The sequence below is a fragment of the Vigna unguiculata genome, chromosome 2 (genome assembly GCF_004118075.2).
Source record: "Vigna unguiculata cultivar IT97K-499-35 chromosome 2, ASM411807v1, whole genome shotgun sequence".
Lineage (NCBI taxonomy): Eukaryota > Viridiplantae > Streptophyta > Magnoliopsida > Fabales > Fabaceae > Vigna > Vigna unguiculata.
The window spans coordinates 1,200,623-1,222,907 of NC_040280.1; the positions used below are offsets into that span (position 1 = coordinate 1,200,623).

General features: G+C 30.8%; 1 protein-coding gene across 2 annotated transcripts; it reads right to left on the minus strand.

Annotated features, from left to right (window-relative positions):
- Nucleotides 1-10,186: 10,186 nt before the first annotated feature.
- Nucleotides 10,187-20,177, minus strand: LOC114173435 (protein CHROMATIN REMODELING 19). Of its 2 annotated transcripts, XM_028057837.1 has the most exons (12): nucleotides 19,439-20,177; nucleotides 19,215-19,332; nucleotides 18,585-18,625; nucleotides 18,232-18,482; nucleotides 17,968-18,148; nucleotides 15,937-16,122; nucleotides 15,667-15,840; nucleotides 15,414-15,572; nucleotides 13,760-13,837; nucleotides 13,526-13,662; nucleotides 10,792-11,010; nucleotides 10,187-10,641 (listed from the first exon to the last, which is right to left on the minus strand). In XM_028057837.1, the coding sequence occupies exons 1-12, from the start codon at nucleotides 19,970-19,972 to the stop codon at nucleotides 10,482-10,484; spliced, it is 2,238 nt and encodes a 745-aa protein (XP_027913638.1). In that variant the 5' UTR covers nucleotides 19,973-20,177; the 3' UTR covers nucleotides 10,187-10,481. The 2 variants fall into 2 exon arrangements, with proteins under 2 accessions (XP_027913638.1, XP_027913639.1); XM_028057838.1 differs by lacking the exon at nucleotides 10,187-10,641 and having other exon boundaries at nucleotides 10,863-11,003.
- Between the last annotated feature and the right edge of the window lie 2,108 nt (nucleotides 20,178-22,285).

The following is a 22,285-nucleotide window of genomic DNA, read 5'->3' on the forward strand; positions in this document are numbered from 1 at the left end:
GTTTTTTAGACTTCAATGTTATAACTCAAAAATGAAATTTTGTTTTTATTTTAGTCACGATTTCTTTTTAGAGTTTAGAAGGTTGACATGAGCTAGCCCATGTCTTTGTTTGTTTGATTTTTAGACTACAATGTTGTAACTCAAAAGTGAAATTTTGTTTTTACTTTAGTAATTCTTTTTTTTTATCAATTACTCAACCAATATTTGGACAACAGTTACAATTGGTAAAAGGCATTTCCACAAAGGTGACCAAACTGACATTTGCAACCAAATTTTACATTGAGTTATAGTATAGTTCCACTACAATCAGACACTAGTGGTGGTGGTTGTGCATCCTATAGGAGTCGAGAGGAGTTGGAAGACAAGATCTCATCATTTTCAATATACAAACATAATCATTTCCATAATATCAATATCTGATAGAATTCACATAAGTTATACAACCTCGTCCTTATTCTTAATAATTCAACAATTTCTCATAATAAAACATTCAAGATTTATATATTATATATGAAGTATGATCATTGAACATGGAAACACTCTAAACTATGTCGAAACATGTTTAAGAGAGCAAGAAAATGTCACTTGAGTGAGATCATCCTACTGAAGCAATATTGTATAGTAGAACAGGGATTGCTCTCTAGTCCCTCCCTTGAGCTATCACTCCTCACTCTAACTATATGTCCTCAAAAAACCTTATTTATATATATCGCTTGCGGGGAAATAGTAGAAATGTAACAAAACATATACATAATTGATGCATGAACCATTTTCTATCATTTCCAATCCTTCAATCATGCTTTAAACACCAAAAAGAACCAAACTTGTGCTCATGCTAAGAATGTATCCATTCAAATTGGCTATCATTGATGATTACATTTTCAATCACATTTAGAACATATAATCTTAGCTATCTTGAATTATGTTTGAGACTGAATCCATTGTTTTAATTGAAATTTTCCTAACTAGGATTATTTAAACCTCAACTAAAATCACTGATAAAAATTACGTTTTAAGCTCTGATAAATGCTAGACGGTCTAGTATGCTAAGTTTCACGAGACATTCTAATGGATCGTTGTGTGCTATGAGTTTTGATAATATGTGACTTATACTTTTGAATGTCCACATTCCCTCTAAATGTTCTAACATGGGTCTTGTGTAGTTGAGGAAAAGTAAGGTTACATGGCGTCTATAGTTGGTACAAAGACAAATAGTCTAGTGGACCTATGGATGAGATAGAAATTTACATGATTTGGAAATTTGAATTGTCTGGTTTCATTCAGCAAACATGCATAATTCAACTATGGAAACAAACGATTGTGCTCAACTTTGATTTGTAATTGTATCTGCGATATTATTTGATTTGTTTCTCTTAATATAAAAGAAGTAAAATCATTCTATAGAAAGCATTTTTTACCAAAAAGATGAATATATACGCTTGATAGGCAAATTTTACATAATCAAATGTTAATTGATTTAGAGCTACAAAGAAAATTACACCTAGAGAGGTCATCATTCCAATAGAGAATACATTACACTCTACACTTTTGCTACTGCTTTTCTATTTTCTTATTTTTTAGTTCTTTTTGTCTTCCACATGAAAGCCTAAACCTTTTTGGTTGATTCTCTTGTGAGTTTACAATGAATTCTGAGATTTGTGCAAATAAGGTCCATTCATCTATTTATGTAACAAAATGTGCATAGACTATATGCTTTTTTTAAATTCTAATTTTTTTATTAGAATTGTTTCTGAACATTTGTTGATTATTTAGTTATGTTCTTTCATTAGAATTTGTGTTATTTTTCTTAATTCTAATAATTCATTGTTTGCTTAATTTAAGAGGTAAATGAATCAAAATCTCATATGTAGATGCTTGGAGACGAGTGAGATACTTAATATATTAATAGATGTTAGCTTGATTCATTTGATTCTGTTTTAAAATTTGGATAAATGTTAATTATATGATAATTGATGAAAGAATCAAATGTGAATGAATGGGGGAATTAATTTGCTTCTTTAGTTGTTTTATTCTTATTCTTATTCTTTTACACTACAATAAAATTTCTAAACAATGATTAATTTTTGTGATCAATAATTATTAGTAACTATAGTAACAAATTTAGATACCAATTTATAAAACTAAAAATTATTGGTTACTATTATGAATAAAAAATTATAATTGGTTACTAACTTGGTTTTTAAAATTAGTTATCATGGTGTTTGCTATCAAAGAAAATTGGTCACTAAAAATTAGCTACCTAGGTTTTGATTACCAAAATGACTTAGTTTCAAAATTGGTCTCTAATTAAGTACTGACCAATTTAGTGATAATTATATTGTTTTATTTATAATAGTAATTATTTTAGTAACCAATAATTTTTAATTTTGTAAATTGGTATCTAAATTAGTCATTATAGTGACTAACTACTTTTGGTTTTTAAAATTGGTTTCTAAAAGAGGATTTTCTTGTAGTGTTAGCACCGTCTACAACCAAAAACAGACACCTTTTATTTATTGTTGATTATATATGTTATGCTTTCTGTAAACACTTTCAAATTTTGGTTGATTGAGATTGTAATTGAATTTATTGGGACACAACTTTGGGTTAACTAGTCCTATCTAAACTCATTTTGTTGACCTTTTATGCAATAGATGATCTAGATTCTTTCCTTGGATGGTCTACTCTTGCATTAGATGGGCTACTATTTTATTTTGATTTAGAATGGCAACGATTTCCTAAGTCTCATATAGTGTTCTTTGTGGGTTGTGAGATACATTGCGTAAATCACTCACATTGTAAAGTTATTCTTTGTGAGCTTAAATTTTGCTCTCTTTGAGTATTTTTCTTTGTATTTAAAAGGAGATTAAGAATGTTAATACTGATTGGTTTGTGTGCTTAGGAACTAGAATTGGTTTGTGTAGTATTAACTAAGTGATTGGTGTACTCAATTTGTAATTTTTTTTTTTAGTAGTAGAATATCTTAAACTTATTACTTAAAAGAGAATTGGACATAGTCCAAGAGTTGAAGGTAAATCAAGTGTGTTCCTTGATTTGTTTCGTACTAGTATAAACCTAAACACCACTTTCAACATTTTCACCTAATTGAATTGAATGGAAAAAGGAATATGGCTTGGAGGGTAGTTTAGATATCAATCATTTAGGGTATATGGAGGCAAAGAAATAAGATGATCTTTAAACAAGGAAAGCTAAATGTCGAAGAAATATTTTTTTTATGGCAAAATTAAAAGTTTGGGAATGGTTAAGACACAAATTTCGTCATGTTACATTCTCTTATTCATACTAGTACTAGTGTCCATTGGAATGTATAAAAACACTATGGTAGTCATGATTATGGTGAACAAAGAACAACTATGTATGTTATAGAATAACCATGTTTAGGTTAATGGGAAATAATATTGGATGAGTGCAGAAAGAGAATGAGTAGCACTACCCATATGTAGCACAATATTTATCATAAACTGAACTCTAAAGTTGCATACTTGTTATTAGGCTAAGGATTAATCACAATAGCTAGAATGCATACGTTGTCTTTTCTACTTTTTGCTCTTCTTTGCTATAGGACAAAAAAGAAATGATAGAACATGAGGAAGATTTAATACAATCAAGCACTTACAACAATATGTGTTGCCTTGGCAACCCACACATTGACCGTTTCTATTGATTTTGTGTGTCAAAGGATGATGGATCAAGTATTGGGAACACTGCTAGATCATAATAGTTACTATGCATCTAAACACTTAACCATGATAGTAACTAGACTAAGTATCGAGTTATTGATCTTTGCTTATATTTGTTAATTGGTGTCTGACTCCCTTTGTTTTATTGGCATAATGTTGTAGTGTGAATTATAATTCTCAAAAGTTATATACATATTTATATAATAAGAGTTAGAGCACCAAGTACTTCATTATTTTAAATACATATATATAAATTGTTGATAAAAAAAAATAACTACGCAAGAAAAAGAGTGTAAAGTTCCATTCAACCTCATTTTAGATCTGATTTCTATAATCTTATTACATAGATTTCAAAATCATTTAATATTTATCTTATGACATTTTTGTTTTATAATGTTTAAAAGAGAATGTAAAGTGAAAGAGAAGAAGTTTAACCTTTACGCTTTTAGAAAAACATGTTATTTCTTGACTCTTAGATTTAAATTTCTTGAATGGAAAAAAAATAATTCATAGAAAATATTCACTACAACAATGGTTTATGAAATTGTGAAAGAAGCGGTCATCACCAAATTAATTGATGAGTTTATTAACGTGATAATCACAAATTAATGATATACTTTCTTTAAGAGTTGAATAATGTTTTATGACATGTCCAGATTAAGAACTAATTTCTCGAATTATCAAGATTTATTTAAGGGTAATCTCTTTCAGTAGATTTTATTTTGCATATATATTAGACGTATTAGGCGAAGCTCTTTGTCAACTATGTTATAGTATGTGGTTGATCTACATTAAATATTAATTAGTACTAATAAGTTAGTGGTCTAATCAGTATTAGATTTGCATTTGTGGATGAAAAAAGGTTAAAATCAAAGATTTCATTAAATATAATAAGTCAAATTATTATGAAAGTGGTAAATACTACACAGTAGTGATAAATGAGAAAAATAAAAATGTTTGAATTTTGTTTTATTGTTTTTACTGATACAAGCTGCTGCTTACTGTGCTGTACTTGAGTAGCATGCAGGAGTCTTTATGAAAGCAAGAAGGAAGTAATGGCCATCTTTTGATGGCAGGATCTGTCATCTTCTAAAACTTCCTTTCTTTTTGAGAGAATCAACAAGAAAGACAAAGTGTGTTGCTATGCACTTCCTACCACAGTAAAAAGGCAGAGAAAAGAAGGAGTATGATGATGAATGAACAGCATAACATTTTAACTCATATGTTCTTGTACGTGGAACTTTAACAAGTAACACCTTCCTCTTTCTTTCCTAACTTGTCTTATTACCATCGCCACTTGTCAACAAACCCTAATCAAATTTGGCATACAGCATTCAGAGGCTTTCGTTTCCAATATTTTGGACTTAATCTTCACATTCCTTTTGACATTATTCCTCAAATCAGTTACTGACAACTTAAACTAAATGCCAAGAGAGGATGAACAAGGCAAATATTTTTTTTTGGCTCTTTTTACCATAAACACACCACTAAACACTCCATTCAACAGTGTTTACTTGTGTGTGTGTGTATAATAATAACAAACTGTAAAATTATGTACGGTTTTAACTTCAACTTATCATGCATGTATCTCCTTACCCGTGATTCATGTTTATGTTTATGGGAAAAAAGAAAGCCAAAGACCATACCCTAATTTAAACAGATCACCAAGATGAATTATCAGTTCTAACTCTATTGATAGATGCTTTATGGATAATTCATCAGGACGAAAAAATGAAACATGACTCAAATTCAACTATCATACAAACATCATTTTCAATCCAATTACAGAAAAATTTTGGATCTTTTTCTTCTTTATATACTTTATATGCTACTTAACTTAACTTTTTTCTGCTCAATTTGACACATTGATTTCTAACCTTAATTAGGGTTTTTTATCAGAAAAAAAAAAATTATAAACTGTAGAGTATTTAGAATATTCTAATCAATTTACAAACACATTTACACTATACAAAACAGTTTAAATATACTAAAAATTACAAAAAATAAAGATAACACCTAAATTAATACCTAATATTTTGTTAATATATACCACCCAAAATATCCCTACGAAAAAGCTATGTATAGAAATCCTAAAATGAGGGTACTCCACTTTCTTTTAAGATGGCTTGTTAGATAAGAGACGAGGCGTGTGGAACCAAAAAATGAAGCCATGCATGCTTAATTACCCAAGTAAAGAGCAGGGTTTGATAACGATATGTTTAATTAGTTTATATGGTCTTACAATTTCGTAGCTTTTTGTTTGTGATCAGGGTATTGGAATTTAGTGCCAAAAATGAGGAAGGTGCGTTAACAATTATGAAATAGGTTAATTACCTTTTCTTAATTCTGCTTACTTTGAATGAATATCATCTACCTTTTAAGTTTTTTTAACAATGACAGAGAGGTAAGAGGAACACATCCAAAGGATTGTTTAGGAAAAGTATTTGTATGTGAGAAATGCACAAATCCATGAGATCCGGTGAATAATAAGTCATAATCATTGATAGGATTTGAGTTAACTAGCTTCTTGTAAAAGGTAAACTAACACTTTAAAAGATGGACATTAACTGGGATACGTTAGAGAGTTAGACAAAGGGGTAAAACCCAAATTCTTCAATCTAATTTATCCAATAATAATATAATGAGAAGAATGAATGAATCCAAATCACACAATTTACTTCAAATTTATTGATATTTTAAACAATTATTCATGAGTCTGCTATAACTGCTCTTCCAACTTTCGCATAACCTTATAGCTATATCTAATTTTATATGTAATTATATTATAGCATAATCTTATTACTATATCTGTTTTTGTAAATAAATTGTATAATTTTGTAGTTTATATATATATATATATATATATATATATATATATATATATAATGGCGGAACTTGGACAAAATATTTAGGGATGCCAAATTATATTTTTTATATATAACTTTTTTTAATTAAAAAAAAGCTCTTCATTTCTTCTGCTTAAAATAAGTACACATAATAGTAGAATTAAAAAAATGATTATCATTTGCTATTATACAATAATACCAAACCATGAATATCATTCTATATAAGCCCTTCATATCTCATGAATTTGATTTGGTGGGTATTGTGAAATTTGAGGACGTTTTTTCAAGATCGCATTGTAATGAATTTTTAAATTCATTATATGTAACTCTAAGAACTTTAGATATTTGTTTTTCATTGTCTTGAATTCTTAGTTCTCATGAAAATTTTCAGTTTAGTTAACGTAAATGCATTTTTTTTCATCTTTATCACAAACTTTCCTCCTTCAAAAATCAATTCTTTTACTCTTTATCATAATCTTTCTAATATAAATTTATCACCTCTCACCTATTTAGAAAATGATAAAATTTATATTCACAACTCATAATTATCATATAACAAAACTCATACCACTTTAATTAAATAAGCAACACTCTATAAATTCAAAACTTTAAAAAATTTACCATAGGTAGGAAAATACAAAATCCCTAAATTTCATAATTAATAGTTATACTAATTTCGGAAAAATTATGATTAGGATTTATACCAATCTCATAAAAGAATCCCTGAAATCATAATTAAGGTTTATACTAATTTGGGATACTAACCTTGATATGTGAAAGATTAGACAAAAATGTATATTTCAATCTCAATTTATGTGTTCTCCAACTTTTGTTTCCCAATCTATCTCTTTGTATTTTTTTTTCTCTTCACACACTTTCATAATAACTTACATGGTAGAAAGATCTTATAGCAAAAACAAAACCCTAATCTCTTTTATAAATCAATATTTTCATTAAATTTTTTATTTTATTTTTTATTATTATTTTCAATAATATAAACTTAATATAAATAATATATAATTATAATTTAAAAATATATATAAAAAAATTCAAAAATTTTGGGAGAGTCGTGACTCCCCTGTATCAATATGATGTTCTGCATATATATAAATGTTTCATTAATAACCAATTTTAGTGATCAAAAATTGTTAGTCATAATTTAAAAACCAATTTAAAAATTAAAAAATTATTGGTTACTAAAATAGTCACTATTATAAATAAAAAATTATAATTTGTCGTTAATTAATTAAACACCAATTTAGAAACTAAGTCATTTTGGTAGCCAAAACCTAAGTAATTAATTTTTAATAATTTTCTTTGGTAGCCAAAACTATGGTAATTAATATTAACAATCAATTTAGTGATCAATTATAATTTTGTATTTATTATAGTGACTATTTTAATAATCAATAATTTTTTACTTTATAGATTGGTATCTCAATTGGTCACTATAGTGACTAACAACTTTTGATCACTAAAATTAATAACTAATGAAACATTTTCTTGTAGTATATATATATATATATATATATATATATATATATATATATATATATATATATATATATATATATATATATATATATATATATATATATATATATATATTGTTCTAGTTCAGAAAAATACTAGATAATTCTTCACCAAAACAAAAAGAGTATTTTAGACTTACGTCAAAAAATCATTCATCCCTTGACCATTGGAGCAACCTTCTTATTTATAGAATAATCAGTTACAAAATATTAAATTCTACAAATACAAAATAAAAATGAAATTATCTTCTACTCCTAAAATATCTCTAAAAATAATAACAACCTTATTAATTCCTAAAAATCCCACCAAACACGGAAATTTAATTTAGTTAATATTCTCCCTCAATGCCCCGCTGACCCGATCTACTACTCCCGATCTGCTAAATGCTAAAAATTCATATATCCTCTCGGCCTAAAACCGAACCACTTTCTCTGGACCAGTATATATATATATATAATTTATGTTTTATAAGTTCAAAATATTATTAATTGTTGTTTCAAATGTATTCCTGTCTATTCATACAATACTAATTAATTTATCACATGTGATAAGATATATTAAATAAAGATATTTAAGCTCAAATACAATAATAACTACTTTGTAGGTTGCTCAAATCCTAAGTTTGTTACTATTTTATCTTTATTTAGTATCTATGTTGCTTAGTGTAAACATCTTAGCGTATTTTCTGAAAGGTTGTAGTGGAAGGTTCTACTTGAAGTAATTTAATATTTAAATATCAACTAATTGATTTATATATCTTTATTTGTTACATTTGTTTTCTCTCTTTTTAATATATGTATTTAAAAAATATTCTTACATTAGTACAAGTACCCTCAATATGGCAATGTTGTATTTGGACCTCAATTGAAGTTAGCAGAAAGCTTGATAAATATGTTTAAGTTTATGGACAGACAGTTGCCAAGAAACCCAAATTCAACATTTTCATATCTACATTGGAACTAAGAAGAGATAATGAACTATGTTCACAGATTTTAGAAATCACCTTTCTTCCTCACAGAACCACTTACACAATTCCTGCAAAAGTAGAGAAAGATCTTGCTTAAGCACCAATACTGTAACGATATATAGCCCAACGCCTTTCAACCCTAAAATGATTCGGAGTTGGAACTTTGCTCATTAGGTAATATGGCTACTTCTTCCTCCATCACCCTTACGCTTTCTCCATGCATTTAGGGTTACTTTTGTATTGGTAATATGTAAAAATATTTTTCAAATCACACAATTCAATATGTATTTTCAAATTAAATAATATCAAAATGTATTTTAAAATGTATAAATCAAAACCTATTTTTAAACATTTCAGTTCAGATATACAATTTCATTCGAAATATATTTTTGGATCAGAAAATATATTTTAAATTATACATTTTGAAATACATGTTCGAACTGAACAATTGAACAAAATATTTTTTTCATTGTGCAATCCTACTATCCAAAATACGTTTGGGAATTTCATACATTTATGAATTGTGTTATTTAAAGTATATTTACAAATTATACATTCTAAAATATATTTAGGAATTGGACAACTCAAAATATATTTATTTATAAAATGTACAATTCAAAATACATTTATGAATTATACATACAATTTATAAATATATTTACAAATTATGTTGGCCAAGACCATACAATCCAAAATACATTTTTGAATTCCAAATTTCATAATTCAAAATAAATTTATGAATTATATAACTCAGAATGTTTCTGATGCATATACAGTCTAAATTTTTTGCCAAATGAACTTACCATAACATTGATGTTCGAAAAATAAATAGCTGCAAAGGCCTCGACGGAAACCTCTTCGAATTTGACGGAACGAAGAGTATCCTCAAACCTGCGTTGCTAGAACTAAGGGCGTAATATGTACGTCAATATAAGATTTGTTCTCTAATAAATTAACAGAAAAAGAAAAATGTCGTATATTTATAATCAGTATAAACTATAAATGAAAATGTTATAACCATACATCTTTCTCAAGCAAAAAAAACACAAGATAAATGAAATTGCTTTGCACATACGTTATAGCCGTATCTGACTGGTTAAAAGATGTGGCATTCAGAAGAAAAATAAAGATGTGCAAAATTTAAAATGCAGTGTAAGAGCTTTCTTCATTAGGGCTTCCGGAATAATGTTGAACAAATTTGCTATCTCTACCATGACTTTTAAACTAATTATCCTATTGATTCTAACTAAACTATTCACTGTCATCAACACTTTAACATAAAGACTAATGTACACCAACACTGGTTATCGCATTCTTAACCAATTTGTAGGGCGGGCAGTTTTCTTCTACCCCAGATCAACAGATTAATTCAAGATCGGAGCTATAGGAAAGGAGTAAAGATAAATTAAACTGTGTTTTCCTTAGCTCAAAATTTTAACTCAATAAAATAGCAGACAATATCTCTCCCATGGTCTTCTCGGGCATGTCACCTTCATTAATCTCCTCCATGGACTCGAGAACGGCAGCGTCTAATACTAGCTTTCTTTTTGCAATCTCATAGACATTTTCATCAACTGTTCCCTTGGTCACTAGCCTTCAATGGAAAATGTCACAAGAAAACAATCACCAAGACAATCAAACAGTTTCAAATTATAAGGTTTGGACTTTAACAAAAAGAAAATCACAGGATTTAGCACTTTTACGAATTTTTAATGGGAGTGAAGGAAAAGAAACGGGTAAATACCGATATATGGTTACAGGCTTTGTTTGACCAATTCGATGGCAACGATCTTCAGCTTGCCTATCAATCTGTGGGTTAAAATCCATGTCATGAATTACAACTGTATCAGCTCCTGTTAAGTTTAGGCCCTGTCCACCAGCTCTCGTGGAAAGTAAGCATGCAAATATTGAAGTATCGTTATTGAACGTATCAACTATTGTTTGCCTCTCCGCTACCTGTGTACTGGCAAGGAAATAGTAGGATCTCTAAGATTTTAAAGAGCATAGGAAAAAATTGTCTGATGAAAATGGTAAACAATTTTACAGTCCACTTTATCAAAGGAGAGATGAAAATTGAATTGAACTTCTCTTGATCTTTCAGTGTTAATTAATTAGAAGGAGCCATGAATGACTTGAGTGAATCAGCACACATGAAAAAGGAAAAATTGTATGGCTAAAATGCCAATCTACTCACAAATCACAACATGCTTGCTATAATGCAATGACAATATATTTAATAAAAAAAAATAAAAATGTATTAGTAGATGTGAAATATTACTATAAAAGAATTATATAACAGCTCTTGTTTTCGTTAGTGATTGATTGTTAATTACATAGCGCAAGGGGATCTCACGAAGGATTTAAGTGTTGCTTAAATTTGACAATGGATTCCCACCTTTAGTTTGAAGGTAATGCATTCTCTTTCGGGAGAAACATACCAATACTTCGATGAATTGTCCTCTTTCAAAGTGGAGGCAGGGAGACCCATTAAATATCATGACCCCTAATAGTGAAGATCCGTATTGGCTCATTACTTTATCATATGATATCCTTCTCCTACTTCTCTTTTTTATCGTGTCTTTTATTACCATTATATGATTGAAGCACTTATTCATCCCAACGGCAACAAGTCATAATTGTTGAAATACAAGTTCTTTACCATAATCACACATACTTGGGGAAAAGACAATCTTTTGTCAATGGGTGTACACCATTAAAGTAAGTTATGTCAGAAGTTTTAATTGTCTTAAAGCCCAGTTGTTGACCAAAGGATATACTCAAATATATAGTCTAGACTCCAGTTATGCTTTTTTTCTCAGGAAGAAAAAATGACTATTTTTTGTCTCTTCATTAATTGGATATCAAATATGTTTTCCTTCATGATGACCTAGAGAAGGATATCTACATAAAGCAACCCGTCAATGAAGAGTGTAGGTCAGGTTGTAAATTAAAGATGATCTCTATTGTTTCAGGCAATCTCCTAGTGCTTAGTTTGGATAGTTTAGTCATGTTCAAATCTTTCGGCTAAAACAGAATGAAGCATATCTTTTAATCTTTTATTGTCATACATCTCCAGGAAAATGTGTTTAGCTAATTGTGTATGTTGATGACATAGTTCTTATAGGGTATGATGATAACAAAACTACTTAGCTAAAGCATCATTTGTGCAAATACTTTCAAATTGAAGGCCTTGTCTCTCATACTTTCTAGGCATTGAAGTGCCTCAATCAAAAGAATATATTGTGATTTCTCGAAAGAAATGTGTTAGATATCTTGAAATAAACAAGAATGATTAAGTGTAGATCCATAGATAGTCCTATGGACCCATGTTGCAAATTAATGGCAGAACAAGGTGAGTCCTTCTCAAACAACTCTACACATTGCTTCCAACCTTGTGTTTCACAAGACAACACAGAAAATGACTATCATGTTAGAGAAAAGGTGTTGTCTAAGGAAATTTGCACTAGATTTGTTGGCTCCAATTATCAACTTCCATAAATTTTGACAAAATCTTTGAGAACCTCAAATTATATATTTATATGTTCCAAGCTTGGAACATACTATTTATATGCTTCAACTTAAAGAGTGCGTAAATAGTTTATATTATCTTATAAGCTAAAGTGTTTAGTGTTGTATCTATCCGCAACTTAGAATCCTGGGGGCAAACATTATTGTTTTTTTCTTTCTTTCCTTAAGCTTTTGTTGTAAGCCACTAGTCCATACATATACGTGTACCTAATATACAGGTATAAATATATATACACACACACATATATACACTAGTATGTGAACCCGTGCATTTCCTAATATACAGGTATAAATATATATATACACACACATATATACACTAGTATGTGAACCCGTGCAAATGCATGAGACTTTTAATAATTATAATATATTTATTATATTAATTTAACTTTATAAAAATTATTACCTAGAGATTTGAAATTATAATTTAATTTATGTATTTTATTTTATAGAATTAAATAATAATATTTGATTGTTTTAATAATGAAACTGCACTTAAGTTGTTTATATATTTTTTTAATAAAATGTATTCTATATAAACAACATTTTATAATCAACTTACTTAAAATAAAGAATCAAAATTTAAATTTAAATGAAAGAATGTTTATCAATTTTACATGCTTTAAGAATAATTAATCAAATATTCTATTTATGAATCAAAAAGAGAGATCTAGGTTAAGATCTCTCAAGCTCGTTTTCACATATATATACTCCTTCAAGTACTCTATATTTGTTCCTATCACCCTGTAACATTTCAAACTTTTCATCCAATCGTTATACAAATTTAGCAACTTCTTTTATCGCGTGCTGTGGTGAACTCAACAAAAACATTACTCACATAGACGACTTAACTTTCTCCTTGTTGTTAATGTACTGAATAAAATAATCCTTTTTAAATATACCATACCTTTATAACTTTAAAGTGTCATAATGTCTAAAAACAAAATTACCTTCCATCTAGCCGTCTATAGGTCAATCCAATGACATCCAAACTCCACTCCAAAATGTCAAGCATTGAGGTCCATTGACTAAAGATCAAGGCTCGATGGCCATCCTTCTTTAGTGAAGGAAGAAGTTCTTCTAAGGCCTACATGATAGCCCAATCTCAGGATACCCAGCACATAATTATGCCGCCACTGTATATTTGACAATTACAGAAATTTTTTAGAGCTATAAATCCATACCCGACATTTTGCAGAAAGCATAACATGCTTATCCGAAAGGACCCCCTTCCTATCATTGACACCATAATGAAGTAAAAGCTGCAAGTACAAAATTTACAAAATTTACACCAATGCTATCCGCAGTAAACAATCACCAAGTAAAAATCTATAATTACAATGTTACTAGAAAAGATAATCCTAACAAACTGTAAAAAAAAATAACATTAAGGTGTATGATAAAAATAACCGCTTCAAACATCAACAGAACAAATCATGACAAGCATCAATAGAAAATCTAGTTTACATCAACCAAAAAATAACTTCCCAAAGTTGGTTCATAAAACCTTGGCTAATAACAAACACAAAATAACAATGGTCTACAACATAAACATCAAAAATAATCCCAACTATTTAAATAAGAAATAACTTCAATCAACATTACTAAGAAAACCATAATTGACATCAATCGAGAAGTAGTTATCCCAACAATATCTCGGTAAGTCAAGACCATAACACCCCAACCAAAATCGAGCTAAGAGTATGAAGAGAAGACATGAATTTTAGAATATGGGGAATTTAAAAATCTTACTTCTTAGGTGAAATTTCAAATTCTCTAATTTTAAATATAATCCAATTACTCTCATAAAATTCTAGAATTTCAATTTCTTTTGAAATTCCCTACCCAAATAACAAATTCTATCATAAAGCATTTCAGATTCTCCATAAAAAAGAATTACCATCTTAAAATTCTCTACCCATTCTCTATCCAAACACACTATAAAGGAAAATGCTAACAAGGCTAGGAATCAAAAGTTGACAATTATATTAGGATGTGTAGAAAGTGCTCTACAATTAATTTTTAATGCAATCGTAACTACCAATAAAAACCCTCCTTTTAGTTCTTTAACCAGTTCCCTAACTGATTAGTAACAGACCCTTGGTCTATTAAATGCAGAAGAGGGCCTCTTTCAGCTAGACAACCTATTTCAGGATATTTCATACTCAACTAATGTATCTGCATATAAATGTTGTTCATAACAGCTTATTTTTCTGTCTATAAATCCTTACGTACCAATGGTGCTGCTCTGTAATCAGATTATATTGAATACAAAACAACAGTCTTAAGAACACATTAAATTCTTTCGTTTTCTATCCATTCCTCATCTATATAGCACAATTTTATCTTTCATAATCAAAGTGACAGCTTTACCACACAAAATTCATTAATTTAAGGCAAGTCAAAAGGCATACAAAAAAAGTGCATTAAACAAGATTGCTTCCTATTTCTTTCAAAATCAAACCCAATATTAAATATACCAATGAATTCAAGCCTAAGAAGTTCAAACACAGGACATTGAGAGACCAATGAAGTGGATCATAGGGTCATGACATCAGGGAAGGGGCAGAAAACTGAGAAAATCCTGGGTATGTCAGGAAAATGGAAGCTTGAAGAATAAAGCTTTTGTATTATTTGAAGAGGTTCTGAAGCAGCAAATGAAATTTAAAATTAACCTCAAAAGAAAAGCTTGCTAGTGAAGAAAGAGGGTATGCAAAATGTGTATTTTTGCCCATTATTGAAGCATCGGGATGAGCTAACACAAACTACTTGAGCATATTGATGCAATACATACATAGAGAGGATTAGCAAATGCATTGTTCTGTGTAGAAGATTTACCCGGTGAATAGAAAAGTCGTTGTAATTTTTAAGTTCCTCTATAACTCTGTCCAAAGTACATTCAAAACCAAAAGCACCTATTGGATGTAGCTTCCTAGCAAAGCGAATGACATCCTCATCATTGTAGATTCGCCTTATTAACAAGGGATGATTTGCTATCTAGAATAAGAATACAGAAATATATTACCAAATAAAAGAGAGCAGTATAAATCCAAAGTATAGTTTCATTCAAGTCAAAACATAAATCAAGGACCTTGCGGAACTGAACGAAATAGTTATTTATCTGTCGTCGGGGAAGCACTGCTAGTAAATTTTTTGAATTAAGCTCAGAACATTTTGCCATCCGAGCTTGTGAAACTGCACGATACTCTTCAATGGCTTCCTTGTAAGCAGATTCCTGCTGCCTTTCCATTATAACATATTCAACCTGCAGTAACAAAAATTGACAAATAGAAAGAAACAAGGACATATTGATAAGAGTCTAACAAAACAAAATTATTTGCACCAAAGGTGACAGACATACTTGCTGTATTTTTGGAACAAGTTGTTGCATCACATCAGATTTCAGACGCCGCAAAATAAATGGCCCTAAGATGGACTTCATCCGACCAATTAAATCTCTATCTTCTGCATTTAGTAACTTTTTTAGGTCAACGTCTTCAGAAGCAAAAATATCAGGCATCAGAAACTCCAACAATGACCATAATTCCTGCAACAAATTCACAACAAAGCTTGCTTCAGCAACTAAATTTATATTAATGCCAGCAAAATCAACAGGTTAAGACAAATCATAGACATTTTGTTCAAGACTTAAGTACATTATTGGCACAGAATATAAATGACAGGGTGTCTTCCTTTTCTCTGCCTTGAGTGTAACTGTATTATTATTCCTAGAAAGGAGCTGAACTAAGATACCAGGATATTCACAACAACTGGCATACACTACTCAATCAACTAAGCTAGACCTCCTTGGTACACAAGCTTATTAGACACTTCTTGCATATGTATTTTCAAAAGGATTAAAAATAAGCCAGGACTTGACAGTTTCCCAAACATCATTCATCACAAAATATGATGTCAATTTGACAAAGAACCACTATCTACATCCTACTGGCTACTGCAATAATAAACAAGCACACCACACCTTTTGTTAATATATTTGTTTTCTTATTCCATAAAATAGTCACAATAATGAAAGAACCTGTTAGGCATGCAGTACTGTTAGACATGCAAAGGAGTAAGGCTGCTGGTAACCAAGGGACCAGCGTCAAAGCTAAAGAGAGAATATTCACAAATGCTTTGTTTGTATTACGAGTGAAATAGCAACAAAATAAATAGAAATAATACAGATGCAAGAGTGAAAAAATTAAGTTGTTTGAAAGGATAGAAATAGCAGGGAAAGTTGAGGTGTACTTGTTTGGATGAGAAGAGAAGAAAGTAGAAACAAACAAATAAATTGTACAAAAAATGTGTTCTATAACAATTGAAAATGTAATATTTATAATCCAATCATTGTGCAATATTGATCCCTAATAATTAAATTTTTTATATGACCTTCCAAACTTTGTCTCTGAAGTCGTTGACCTCATTTCTAAGATTATTTGTGACCACAAAGTACCAACCCCAGCTCAAAAGAGTTTTATTGTTCTATTATATAACTGGCTATATTCTATGGTACTAAAATACAACTTACAAGTATCAACCTCTTAAAAGCCACCCTCAAAAACCCAAAACATTTAATAAGCCTACTCACTTTACTAAGAAAACACTCAAGACAAGGCCTTTATGATAAGCTCCACATAAAGTAGGGGCCAGATAAAGTCAATGCTCTGCTTATGTCTGTTGATTCTCCACTTAGGGAAGGGACTGACTTGTACAGAACAAATGAGGGGGAATTTTGTAAGAGGACAAAGGGAAATACATACAGAAAGCAAGTGTATTATATAGGCAGTTCAAAGGAAGAAAAAGAGAGGCATATTTTCAGATTCAGCTTGCCAGCTAGGGGTCATAGGTGTGTTTATCTTGGTTGGGAGCGTTTGCTTTAACTTTACTTTTTCTTCTACTTCTTTGTCAACAAACATTCTACCTAGTTTAGGTAGGAACTTTTCCTATCAGTATAACTCTCCTATTCTTCCTAAAAGTATTTCACAGCTCCAGCTTTTGTTCTGCCTAATCCCATTCACGCATTGTTTTCAGTTAAAATATAGTCAGATTCTACAGTAATAGAATTAGAATGAAAGAAGAATAATCTCAATTATACAAAGGACATATCAAAGAGTTTTGAAGCTTAATTCAGAGGAAAATTTAAAGTGTTAGTATGACATGTCAGGTAATGATCAGTTGAAGTTAAGCACGTGTTCCATGCTTCAGCAATGATCACAGTTTCCAAATATGCTCTAAAATTACCTTTGTAATAGTGTCCAGCCACAACATATGAATTTTTTAAGAGAAGAAATTATTCCACTACTGACACAAAATTAATAGTTTTTTTTCTCAGCAACAAAAAAAAAACAGCTACAATGCAGCAAAGACATTCACTTATGTAGATACGTACATGCAGATCATTTTGAAGTGGTGTCCCAGTCAACATCAAGCGTTGGTTCGCATTTCGTGCAACAGACATCAGATTTTTCCACCTAAAGCTATTTTTGTCCTTCAAAGCATGTGCCTCATCCATCAACACACAGCTCCATCTCCATCGCTTCAGAATTTTCCGATCATCTTTCTGCTGTGCACTAGCATGAATATAAATTATAAAAATTTAATTAACATTTGAAGCCAATATATATAAATGGCACTAAAGAATATAGGAATGTACCTGTGACGCTCGAAAAGTGAATAACACACAAGAAGAACATTAAATGGAGGAGGCAATCGTGCCTTGGACAAAGAGTTCAACTCCTTGCAGTATGCTGCACGTCCAGCGCCATGATATTGAAGAACAGAAAAGTACGGACACCATCTTTTTAGTTCCCTTTCCCAGTTTTCCAAAACAGAAGCAGGACATACTATAAGATGTGGACCAGAATCATTGTGCAAGCGTTTCAACAAAGTTAAATATGTGATGGCCTGGAAACAAATAACATATGCCATAACTTAATTGAAAAAGTCAAGGACTACAAACAAAAGTAGAAACATGTTAAAAATAATTTTAAAATAAGGATAATAAACCTGAACTGTTTTGCCGAGACCCATTTCATCTGCCAATATGGCTGTGACACATGAAATCAAGTATCAAATCACAGCTCGAGGCAATCATACTAATCTCTAATGAACAAACTTATTGCATAATTAGAACCAGAAATATTCAAATTTTAAAAAACAAAGAACAACTAAGCTTCAAAAAAAGCTATGCCAACAATAAACACAAATCATAATCCCATTACATTATATTGTTTCAATAAACACAAAATCAGGGGCTGCAAAACCAGATACAAAGCAAATATGCCATTCCACAATACAGAACACCAGACCACAACATAAAAGTGTCACGATATTGAGAAATCCACAATGAAAGAGCCATCAATTAATCCACTTCCATTTTTCTCAAGGAAAACACCTGCATAATACATAACGCAGCTACAAGCAACACGAACACACAAATTAAACTCAGCACAACATAAAACCCTCAAAAACCCTAACAAAATACATCCTAATCACTATTGCACAAGCCTATTCCATAACTACAACCAGAAATATTCAAATTTCAAAAAAGGAAACCAATGAAGCTAAACACACAATCAATTCCACATGACCAAAACCCAGCACATCACCAAAAACCGACAAAACCCAAACAATTACCTCCTCCAATCCCCTTCCGATACAGCAGAAGCAAAAAGTTGACACCAACCAACTGATACGGCTTTAGTAATGGCTGAAAATCCGAATCCTCCGACGCGCACGCAACATCCACATCCTCCTACACACATCAACGGCATGCACTTCACCTCAAACGAACATAAAATCTCTAGTTTCAAGCTTCAACCTAAACAAAACAAAAACACAAAAACAAATCGCCGTTTAACCTGAGTCACGATCCTCACTGACGAAGACTCCACCTCCGAATACCTCTCACACGCTGTCCCCGACGAGCCGAAGAGTTCGCCCTTCAACTCCGCAGAGATTCGCGCGCACTTATGCAAAGCCCTACCAACGACATCGTTTTCGTTCAACTCTTCAACTTCTTCTCCTTCCACCTCGCTGGACTCCACCTCATACGATTCCGCCACGCGTCCGTCTTTTCCACCGTTCTCCTCAGCGTCTTCGTCTTCGTCATCGATGATGAACCTCCGGCCTCGCGAGGCCGCCGCATAACCGCCGCCAGCAGCGTCCATGTCGGCGTCCTCGAGGTCATCGAGGAAATTGGCGTCGTTCGGTGCGATTTCGACGCAATCGCTGTCGTTTTCGCTTAAAACGTCGACCTTAGAGGTGTAAGCGAAGGACTCGATAGGTGGCGGGGAAGGAGGAGACGAAGTGCGAGGTCGTTTGAGGACGCGCGAGGGTTTGAAGGAGTGGTTCTCCCATTCGTCGTCAGAGATTTCGTACAAGTCGGGTTTCATTGCGTGCGAGTGTTTGCCCTAGTGGTCGTTGGAGAGAGAGGGTTGAAAGTGAAGGAGTGGTGCTTTTGTAGTTGGACAAAAACGTTGGAGTGTGAGAAAAAGGGAAGAAGGGGAGAGAATCCGAGTGAGGGAAGATAGGGAGATGAAAAATCGCGGTGTGCCAAAGGAGGAACGAGCGCGGGGATTGTCACGCTAAAGTGTAGTTTTCCACTTCATTGCTCATTACTTACTTTTTGAGATCATATAAATTTAATATTTTTAAAAACAATTAAAAAAAATCTCATTTATTACAAACTCCCACTGTCACTTGCGGGAGAATGTAATTTTAAATAATAAATTCTAAATCAATAATTACTTTATAATTAAGTTGCAAAAATTAGGGCCTAATGTGTATTTTTTACGCATTCAAAAAATTATTAGATTTTTATTAAAATATTAATGTATTAAGATAACCAATGACTTAATTACCTATAAAGTATTACTATTTGATTCATACATTACTTTTTTATAAAAAAAAATTACCAGTTAGTCTATGTAAAAAGAGAGTCATTAAAAGAATTATTTTAAATTAATTTAGGATTAAATTGACAATACATCACAAATTTAAAAAATATATATTTAATATTGTACCCGTCCAAAAACAACGCGTAGATATATTACCAATGATAGGGTGATGATCAACAAAGAATATGAAGTGGCATCACCATCAAGCCGACGCTTGAGCAAGGATAAGTAAAGGTGTAGAGTTATGTCGCCAGAGAACATATGCTTGAGCAAGGATGAGCAGAGGTGTAGAGTTGTATTGTGACGCCCCGACTACTATACTAAATAATTATTATTTGATAAAAAGATATGTGTGTGTGTAATATTAAGAGTCCTACATCAGAATAGAAGATTATTTATATTTTTAATATCTCCTATAGATATTAATAAAAATTATTCATGAGTCAATCTTCAGAAGATCCACCAATAATATCTCAAACAACTCTCACTGAGTAGGTTCCTCTTCTGCTCATGCAACAAGTACATATGAAAGAAAAATATGAAAGGAGTGAGGTCTTTATAAGCCTTAAATATCAATCTTAATAAACTCAACAAACAATAGAGACACTGGGGGCCTAGATTTGGACCTACAACCACAAAACTTGATCTTGTTTTACCAGACATGTGGATTCATATTCCACTTCTGATGATCCAATCTAAACATTAAAAGTTACTTTGGGAAGTGATTAGGTAGTTGAGTATTTCTCATAAAATATTGGTACAATCATAATTATTTATTTCTCGAGAATATTAGCCATTCATCGGCTCACAAAAGAGATATATACTCACTACCTAACCTTGGTGATGCCGAGCAGGGATCAGATAGTCCCAAGTTTGGCCTATGAATATCCTAGTTCAGAAGTGCGCTATTCTGAACTATCCAGATATTCACCTACTTGGTAAAACTTCCTTAGACCCCACCATGGTCCTTGCCTTTTATCCTACAATGTACCAAACTGTGACTTCCCAAATACAAACACTTTGACACTAGTTTAATCTCAACTTATTGAAACCAGACTTAACTCTTACTTAACTGACATACTCTTGGACATTTTCAAAGGTCATAAAAAATGTGATGACTATCAATTCATGTCATTATATAAACTATACACAAAAAATATAAAACAACGATAAAATGTACATACATAAAATAATATTTACTTTCACTTCACATTTATTTCTTTTTAATTGTAAAATAATGATAAAATAAGAATCAAAGTAAGAACTTTAAATAAATAATTAGATAAGGATTAGAACGTTATAAATAAATATAATAACAAAAATATAAATTAAACAGGACCAGTGCGTAACTAGAGATATATTAATTGAAATAAATAAACAGGACTAGTGCATAACTGGAGATAAATAAAATAAATAAATAAGACCAGTGCATAACTGGAGATAAATAAAATAAAATAAATAAATAGGATCAGTGCATAACTGGAGATAAATTAAATAAAATAAATAAATAGAACCGGTGCGTAACTGGAGATAAATTAAATAAAATAAATAAATAGGATCCGTGTTTAACTAGAGATAAATATAAGAGGATAATAAATTTGAATAAGTTAAATGGAAGTAAATATAATAATATATGATTCAGAAGTAAATAAAAAATTAATATAAAACCCATGAGTTTACCAAGATGAATAAAAAAGAATTTAATCTCACTTTTCCCTTACCTTATTGATTGAAGGACACACTAATAATATTTGAAGAGAACTATGATCTCTTTGAATCTTTGCTCTAAAATTTCTTTCCCTCTCTTCT